At 41.8% G+C, this 10,000-nt stretch overlaps 1 protein-coding gene across 1 annotated transcript in view; it reads right to left on the bottom strand.

The window, feature by feature from the left end:
* Window positions 1-10,000, bottom strand: part of ngfra (nerve growth factor receptor a (TNFR superfamily, member 16)) — a 40,798-nt gene that overhangs the window by 19,869 nt on the left and 10,929 nt on the right. Inside the window, exon 3 of the mRNA XM_066642870.1 lies at window positions 4,488-4,850. Coding sequence (XP_066498967.1) covers window positions 4,488-4,850 — 363 coding nt within the window. The remainder of the gene's footprint in view (window positions 1-4,487; window positions 4,851-10,000) is intronic.

Genomic DNA, 10,000 nt, shown 5'->3' with positions numbered 1-10,000 from the left:
CAATGAATGAATGAATGAGTTTTCAGTGTTTGAGACTTGATTTGATGTGGTTGTGGGATAGCTGTGAGAAAAAACATTTGCCTGAAGCCCTGGTAATTAGGCCATACATTTTTGAGCAAACCACAATGCAGTCTAAGAAAGACCCAGTTCTTTCCCTACATGAATATTACCATCCATCCATCCATCCATAATCTGTAACCGCTTATCCAATTCAGGGTCACAGAGGGTCCAGAGCCTACCTGGAATCATTGGGCGCAAGGCAAGAATACACCCTGGAAGGGGCGCCAGTCCTTCACAGGGCAACACAGACACATTCACACCTACGGTTTAACCTACCAACGTGTGTTTTTGGACTGTGGGAGGAAACCAGAGCACCCGGAGGAAACCCACGCAGACACAGAGAGAACACACCAACTGCTCACAGAGGGTCACCCGGAGGAAACCCACGCAGACATGGGAAGAACACACCACACTCTTCACAGACAGTCACCTGGAGGAAACCCACGCGGACGCGGGGAGAACACACCACACTCCTCACAGACAGTCACCTGGAGCGGGAATCGAACCCACAACCTCCAAGCCCCTGGAGCCGTGTGACTGCGACACTACCTGCTGCACCACCATGCCGCTTGAATATTACCAATAAAATTTAATCCAAAGATGACAGAAGCCCAGCGACATCATTCAATATAATTCCATCTGAACCCAAATGCAGTGCAAGTTTTTTTTTCCAAATCCAGTTACATTCCAACAAATTTTTGTCCAAATCCCACTTGTAGCATGAAAATATACTGAGTTCAACAAAAGAAATATTTCAATTTTCCTAACTATACATAGATGGACTAGTAATATTAGGAAGGAAAATGAAAGCCGTAGCCGGAATGAACACCGTAGAAGAAGAAAACAAGGATGTGAATTTTCCAAATCTGAATTTTTATCCTGACCTGAGCTTAAGAAATACTACATATGTCACATGTGAACACATGCTACATCGGTGTGAATTTTCAGATCTTTATAGCAGGAGTCCGTTTTGTCCATCTTTGATGCTGCAGTGGGCCTGCAGCTGAAATACACACACACACACACACACACGTATACAGAGGAAGTAGTGTTTCCATGGCTGGACGGGGCGTGTAATGTGCCGTGTTATTGGATTAGTGCACTGCTCTTTGGGAGGTACGTCCTTCTGATGTTTGATGCCCTCAGGCGTGTGAGTGTGTGAGTGTGTATGTGTGTGTGTGTGTGAGAGAGCGAGAGAGAGAACAGAGCAGACAGTCTTATATCTTAAGAACCAGGCCTGTGACTACATTCTTTATATTCTATTTGTGTTACAGGTTTTTTTTTGTTTGTTTTGTTTTGTTTTGGGGGTTTACTTGATTATTTCAGTATTAGTATATCAAATTAGCACCTGGCATTTTTTGATGTGAGTTGAATTCCCAGCTTAGGCAGGAGCACCACTCTATAACAACCCAGTAAACAAGAACGTCCCTTGACATTCAAAATAGGTCTAAAAGTAGTCTGTCCGTCAAGGACATATTTTAAACATCAATGGACGTCCAAAATCCATCTTATTAAGTTAGTTAAGTGGTGACCAATTAATAACGTCAATGGACGTCCAAAATACATGTAAAAGACGTCTTTTCAATGTCTGTGTTTGGACGTCTTTTCAACTTTCATTTTCAACCTTAAGAGAACGTTGATTAGACGGCAGTCATTACGTTATTTCAACGTTGAATCAACGACTAAACGTTTACTTGGAATGCATGTCTTTGGACATTTTTTAACATGACCAAACAGCCCAACATTGTAATGGGATTTTTCAAACTTTTTTGAAAAACTTCTATAAAATAAGGAAGTTGTACTTTCTAAGCATTCTTCCTATCATTATTTAGTATCGTGTGAGTCAGTGCAGATGTCTCTTAGATGGAATTCCAAATCTGAACCGTAAGTGCTCTCCTAAAAGCATGTAGGGCAGTCGTGGCATTTTGTTAGCAGCATTTCAAAAGTACAGGGTGTTGGTTTCACTTGTCTCTCATTCCCAGCCTAGTGGCACTTTATGTCAATGTGTGGAGGGGATTATCTAACAGGTGGAACTTGCAGTGGCTAAGCTGCATAGAAAATGTAAACATCTATTTAACTGCTGGGTTGATTATTGAACCTTTTTAGTTGGAATGGCCAAAGCTTCTATAAAACCCAATGGAATAATAATAAATAAATAAATAAAAATTTTATAAAAATAAATAAAAAAAATTTTCTTCCAAATTAAACCAAGCATTATTTTATCGGCAATAATCTGTAATGTAAACTCTATTGGCTTAAACGTGTGTGTGTGTGTGTGTGTTGTATGCTAGTTAAAGGCAGAGTCAGCTCCATTCAGCAGTGTGTACTTTTATGGCAGATTAGAAAGAGCAATTGGACTTGACCTCTGTGACCTTTCTGACCTCTTTGACTGCACTTCCACGCACAGAATATCTGCACTGTGACCTTTCATCTGCCTGACTGAAGTGGACCCATGAGGAAGTGACCCTAGTTAACCTCTGGACTTGTGGAAAGCAAAGCAAATGCTACAGAACAAGATTTCAGGCTGGATCTCTTTAATTAGCCAACACTTGGGAGAAAAGTGGTGGTCCAGAGTGGGAGAGCTAACTGTAGTATCCAACTTTTAGACATAAACCAATAACTGCATTCACGCTAGAACTCTTCATGTCTGGATTAACAAATCAGTCCATGAAGCACAAAGTGGCTATGTGCTTTTTAGGCTCCAGGTTCAACCCCCTAAGTCCAGGTCCACCAAGGTTTGTGAACTGGAAATATGCCACACAATACATTTCAATCAAACATTTTAGGTAACAAATCATTTCTATGAAATCTAAAACACTACTTACAACTCTTATAAGATTAATAATAAAATAACATCATATTGCCCTCCTATACTTTCCTCAAAATGCACTATTAAACCCTAAACCTGAAATTATATGTGTCTTCTGACACTGTATATCAATGTTGGGATGTAGAATATGAGTTGACCATTACATTTAGGTAATTCTTCTAGAACAACTATCAGGTCAAACTGAATTAAGTTACAGAGCCTTCTGAAGAAGGTTCCAGGTCCATTCAGCTGGGTTTATGGACAGCGCGATTTCGTTTGGCTGGTTCTTACTAAATAACTTGGAATGAATGGAGACTGAAATACTGTGTATTGACTGCAGGATATATCCCCGCTGAACACAGCACCGGCTCCAGCCAATATTAAGTTTGTTAAACTACAGCAGTTATCTTCTCCTGCTGAGTGAAGGGTCAGTGATCAATGCCAAGTGTGTGTGTGTGTATTTGACCGTCTGTGCTTCCAATAAAGTGAAACATAGCCAGACTATTTTCTCTCAAAAACAGCAGGTGTATATGTGTTTGTGTGTTTGTGTGACTGTGTGTGTGTGTGAGAGGGAGAGAGAAATAGAGACTGGTATGTTTTGTGAATCAACATGGCTAACAGCCTTCTGAGTAGTCAAAGGGTTGTACAATAAAAACAGACCCATGCAAAACTAAATAGTTAATAATTGTTTAGTCTTAGGGTGTAATCAACACTGGGCGTGGGCATGTTTGACCCCCTAAGTCCATGACATTTGAATAGTGTACATGGTCCTTACAGGCGCAGTTGAGTTGGACTTGGGCACGGTACACGTAAGTGTGAGTGCTAACCATGCAAAGGTCTACTGCTAAGCAACAGCGTTTGCTGTAAGTGTTTATTGAGATATTTGGTAACATTTGCGACTACATACTTCAAAAAACATCTTAGATGGTGCAGTATGATTAAAGGTAAGTCCCTGTGCCATAAAATTGATCAAATTATAAAACATTTGAGAGTCTCTGCTGAAAAGGTGACTCCAAATAATCCGCTGTGCAAAATCACATTTTTTTCAAAATAAAAGCCACTCTCTGATGACATAAGTGTGATCACGTTTAGGACGTAAAAACGCAGTGTGAGCGCAGGCCAGCAGGGGAATGGGAGGAAGGACTATCGTAATCCAGCACAGTACATTTCCACTGGGATAAGTGTGAGTACACCCTTAGTCTCAGGCTAAAGTCTGAGTTGCAAAGTTAGCAAACACTTAGCAGCCACCAGGAAGTGCTTTAAAAATAACGCCCAAACAGAATAAAAAATATATTCTAATTTTTTTTTAAACGTTGTTGAAACACAAGACTAAATAACTTCAGAATGTTGCTTAATTTTTAATCCTTTTGTTGATCTACAGATGTAATGATGTACAGAGCAGGTATTTGCTTGCTACTGGGAATTGGCTAAATTTAGCTTCATAAACAAATGATTTAGTTTTTTTTCATTTTGATAAAAACACTCCACAACAAAGGATGAAACTAAAGTTTAAGTAAAACAAATTCCATTGTTGCTTGAAATGTAGTGCAAGTGTGTGTGTGTGTGTGTGTGTGTGTGTGTGTGTGTGTGCGTGCGCGCCCACGCGCCTCAGTCTCACCAAAACACACAGCATCAGCAACAGTAGTACACTCCCTCATCTGAATCTCGGTGTTTTCATCGCAGATGGTGCAGGGCAGGCAGGGGTCCAGCGAACTCTCCAGGTTTGAGTAGGTGTCGTCCGTGCACGGCTCACAGACAGTGTCATGGGTGGGATCGCACCGCACATACACACCCTCACCCTTTGGACAAACCGTGCACGGCTCACACTTCTGTGTCACACTACTCTGGTAGAAGCCGTAGTCGCACACGCACACGGCATCATTGGAGTCGGTGCAGGGGGTCTCCATTCGCATCAACCCCAAACACTCCGTACATGGCTGACACGTCTCTGTGGCACTGTAGATGTCCGAGTATGTCTCACCTAGATACACACAGACACACACACATACACAGGATACAACCGTTAGTTATAACTCATAATCAGGTGCACCTTTGATTTATTATAGACCTGGTCATGCAACATTTCCTCTGAAATCACAGGAATACCGTCCCTGAAGGCTTTAGAATAGATGTTGGGACACTGATGTGTGGATCTGATGGCATTCGTTAAGTCAAGTGCTGATGTTGGAGGATTTGTTCTGGACCACAAACACAACTCCAACTCATATTACATGGGGTCCATCATGCCACTACTCTACAGCCCAATGTTAAGGGTTACACCCCGGTAGCTGACACTGGGCATTGGGCACGGTGACCTACCCATGATTATACACTGTGAGCATGGCCATTTAAACAAATATGTCCAGACCTTTTGGGCATGTAATGTATGAAGATACAGAGTCCAGTAATTATATTAGTATTATATCTAAACATTGATTCTAAGCTGATAAACAACAATTTGATCGCTGTTAGCGTTAGAGCCGCCCCAATGCATGTTGCAAACAAGTGAAGCCCCCCCGAGGCCCCTTTGTTGTTGACAGGTTCCTGACATGGTACAATACGATAAAAGAAGTATGTGTAGCTCCGTACAGACAAGACATTTTATCTATAAAAGGTAATCAATTTCTGAGTGGCATTTAACCACAGCAACAACAACAACAACAATAAGCAGCAGTATTGATGTGATGAGGCTACTAGTGTAAAAACTAGTGTGAGCATGTCAATCATTAGGCCTCTCCTAATCTGGTTTATAAAGCCAGAAGATGATGAAGATGATTAGCAGGAAGATGAGGGGAAACATGCCCTAATGGAAAGGGAAAGGAAAGAACTTAAACTAGGGCTGAGGAAAGGAACAGGAGAGAAAATGCCAGAAAAGATGGAAGAGGAGTAATAGGGATAATGGTGTTTACTGGGCGTCGCTAGAAAGGTCGCCCACATTGATCCAATTTTCTTTGTGTGTTTGTTTGTGTGTGTGTGTGTGTGTGTGTGTGTGTGTGGGGGAGAGGGGGAAAGAGAGAGAGAACAGTGCCTTGTTTGCCTCATTATAGAATTGATTTCCATGTACAGACAGAAGTACAGTGGCAGTGTATTATCCAAGCACACTGTGATCATGAACTCACTTCTGCAGGAAAATGCGACGTCAACAAATCCCACCGGGATCAGGTACAAATCCTCCAATTAGCCCTGTCTTACCTAACATCTCTCCAGCGATATCTACAAAGCCTTTGGCTTTGTCTCCTTTAATTCCTTTAAATCAGCCCCAGAGTCCTAGAACACTGGTCTCCACTGGTTAGAGTCAAATGGATCAGCATAAGGAAGTGGAGCTTATCTTTCAGTATATAAGAGCAGCTACATGCTGCGTTCAGAACAGAATTCAAATTGCTCTGGAAAGACTTATTAATATGGATTTAATAAATAAATATGACAATCGTATTTTTTAAAGTAGAGGAGCTAATTAAATGCAGGAATATTCTCTGTCTTGGGTTGACATTAAAGAGCTTATGATTGAGCTCTTAATCGTAGGTGGTTTTAGGGACGGTTCACATTAGATATCTCCCAAAGTCTGAAAAACGTAAGTGTTTTACTGTGTTTTTTTTCAACACTGCTCTTGGCCTGTGTGAATATGAACAACCCTCCTATTCAGTAACTACCATGTAATATTTATGATGAATAATATATAGGTTTTACACTTTACACAAAGATTAATCTCTGCTTTATTCATTCATTCAAACACAAAGCAATGTTTTATTGTTGTCTCCACGGTGTCCAAATAATTTTCAGAGAGAGAGAGAGTGATAAAAGTGTTTCTGGGGGCCTGAGAAGTGTGGAAAATGACCATGTATGGCTCAGAAATAGGAAGTACTAATATTACATGCAGTTGCAGCATTATTTTGAGATATAATTAGAAAGGCCATAAATTATTAAGTGTGTCTGTGTGAGAGAGAAAGAGAGACAGAGTGCGTGTGGGTGTTTACAGCTTCTAATTGCTGTTTGATGGACACTTTGCGTGTTTGTGTGTGGCAGGAGAGGATGTTTTAGAGATTTAGCAGCTGGGTAGATTTTTTGGGTGTGTGTAAAAGTGCCTTAAGCAAAACATAACTGTGTGTGTGTGTTCTACACTTCTGTTCCAGTCGACGCACAGAAGAACAAAGGGAAAGGAACTGTGTAAACATCATGTTGCATTTGTCTTTCAGCAAAATAAACAAGGATTTAAAGATGTAAATATTATGAAGAGATCATGGAGTCAGTGAGTCAGTAGTTGTGATTGTGGGTGGAGCTAAAGCTACAGTATCTATAGAGGGAAGTAGATGTTGGTTTATATAAGAGGCAGAGTCAGTGAATCAGGAGGTTGTGGGTGGAACTAAAGCTACAGTAAGTATAGAGTGAAGTAGATGTTTGTTTATATAAGAGGCAGAGTCAGTGAATCAGGAGGTTGTGGGTGGAGCTAAAGCTACAGTATGTATAGAGTGAAGTAGATGTTTGTTTATATAAGAGGCGGAGTCAGTGAATCAGGAGGTTGTGGGTGGAACTAAAGCTACAGTATGTATAGAGTGAAGTAGATGTTTGTTTATATAAGAGGCAGAGTCAGTGAATCAGGAGGTTGTGGGTGGAGCTAAAGCTACAGTAAGTATAGAGTGAAGTAGATGTTTGTTTATATAAGAGGCGGAGTCAGTGAATCAGGAGGTTGTGGTTGTGGGTGGAGCTAAAGCTACAGTACGTATAGAGTGAAGTAGATGTTGGTTTATATAAGAGGCGGAGTCAGTGAATCAGGAGGTTGTGGGTGGGGTTGTATCTACAGAATCTATAGGGTGAGGCTGGTGTTTGGTGAGTGTTGTTGAAGTGAACTACCTCTCAGTCTTTGACAGAAGCCACTGGTGGAGCTTATTGTGGCTGTAATGCAGAAGTACTTTACTGTACTTTACTGGTAGCTAAGCTTTCAGCCAGTTAATATTACAGGATTGCTCTGAATTACGGGAAACTCTGCACTAGAAGGACTTCAAATGAATCTATGAGCTGGTGCAGCCAGACAGGAAGAGACAGGAACAGAGGCTGTTACTCAACAGCATCCCCTAAACAAATGGCACAAACATGTTTAGGCTGTTTGTTACCACAGTTCTATTTTTACCACAAGGTTTAAAATGCACAGGAAGAGGCACACAACTGCCTATTTACACTGCACCCCAACAGACCGACCATTACTAGCCATTTACCCTCCAACATCTGTACACAGATGGAGGGAGAGAGACTGAACAGGCTGCAGCTGGTACACAAGTGTGTAATAAAAGGGAGGTAAAGGCCTTTGAACAAAACAAGACATTTTGGAACATGCCGAACATTTAAAGATGTGGTATCACAATTTAATTAAATGTACACAGTTGAACACTGGAAACATATCCTGTAAAACTAACAGAAACTTCCTATGAGTGCTATTAATGAATAAACACTTTGGCTGGGTCTGAACCTATTGGCTGTGGCTGAGCCAACGTATTGAACTGCACAGCATTTTACAGTCATTTTACAGTTATTCGGTAACTGTGTTAAAATCACATTAAGTGCCAGTGAGCGCCACCACAGGAATCTGAAACCTTGTCTTTAGGTTTTCCCGTTTTTCATCTGTAGTGATTGCAGGGAATTCCTTTATTGTCGTTTTTTAGATGAAGATACTGTAAGTGATACAGTAAAGAGAAGAGATCTCAGCTTCCAGAGTCCACAGATGAAACCATAATGTACTCTAATGTAAGAAAGCAGTATCTCATCATTCATTCATTCATTATCTGTAACCCTTATCCAGTTCAGGGTCACAGTGGGTCCAGAGCCTACCTGGAATCATTGGGCGCAGGGCAGGAACACACCCTGGAGGGGGCGCAAGTCCTTCACAGGGCAACAAACACACACGTTCACTCACACACTCACACCTACGGACACTTTGGAGTCGCCAATCCACCTACTAACATGTGTTTTTGGACTGTGGGAGGAAACTGGAGCACCCGGAGTAAACCCACGCGGACACAGAGAGAACACAGTATGTGATCATATCAGTGAAAAACTTTAGGCACCAAATATTTTCGGCTGATGAACTAGAGAACTGTAGTATTGACGTTAGTAAATTGAAATATAACTGAAAATGACATTGAAAATTTAAATCTACAATTGGTAATTGTCATGTAACTGGCTTGTAACTCACTCATATACATACTCATTCATTCATTATCTGTAAGCGCTTATCCAATTCAGGGTTGCGGTGGGTCCTAAGCCTACCTTGAATCTTTGGGCACAAGGCAGGAATACACCCTGGAGGGGCCAGTCCTTCACAGGGCAACACAGACACACATTCACTCACACTCACTTTGGAGTCACCAATCCACCTACCAACGTGTGTTTTTGGACTGTGGGAGGAAACCGGAGAACCTGGAGGAAACCCACGCGGACACGGGGAGAACACCCCAACTCCTCACAGACAGTCACCTGGAGCAGGAATCGAACCCACAACCTCCAGGTCCCTGGAGCTGTGTCACTGCGACACTACCTGCTGTGCCACCGTGTCGCCCCATATACATACTCGCTTACTTTTACAAACTGCTCCACAAGGGGGTGTCGATCAGTGCTCCTCATCAAAGAGTGATTGTTTTGATTGCCGAACAATCCGTTTACCCTAACACATGATGAATGGTCACACTTTGTCCTGGTTTTAATTACAATCGTGATGTTTTATTACACCACTGACAGGGTCAGATACAAAGGCAGCTGATTGTGAAAGGAAGAGCTTTTAAACAACACATTGCCCACACGCATGCACACACAAATAGTGCTGAGCATTGAGTAAGGCCTGGCTGGCTTGTGTTTGTGCTGAGAGAGATAGAGAGATGGGTGGCATATGGACATGGAGAACCAGGCTCCGGCACGCTACAAAACTGTCAATTCAGCTAAACCACACATCCACCCCATCTGGCCATCTCCCTCTCTCTTTCTCTCCCTCTCCCCTGCTACCCCTCTCTCCTTTATTAATTATTAATGAATGGCCATGACCTCTTTCAGCATCAGAGCTGAAACATCAGCACAGCTCGGTAAAGCAGTATTCACTTCATCACCGTGACCTATATAAGACCCATGGTCTTCATCGACTTCATAGAG

Source organism: Hoplias malabaricus, chromosome 13, assembly GCF_029633855.1.
Source record: "Hoplias malabaricus isolate fHopMal1 chromosome 13, fHopMal1.hap1, whole genome shotgun sequence".
NCBI lineage: Eukaryota > Metazoa > Chordata > Actinopteri > Characiformes > Erythrinidae > Hoplias > Hoplias malabaricus.
The sequence above is the reverse complement of the archived record's forward strand: the minus strand, read 5'-3'. Positions and strand labels throughout refer to the sequence as shown.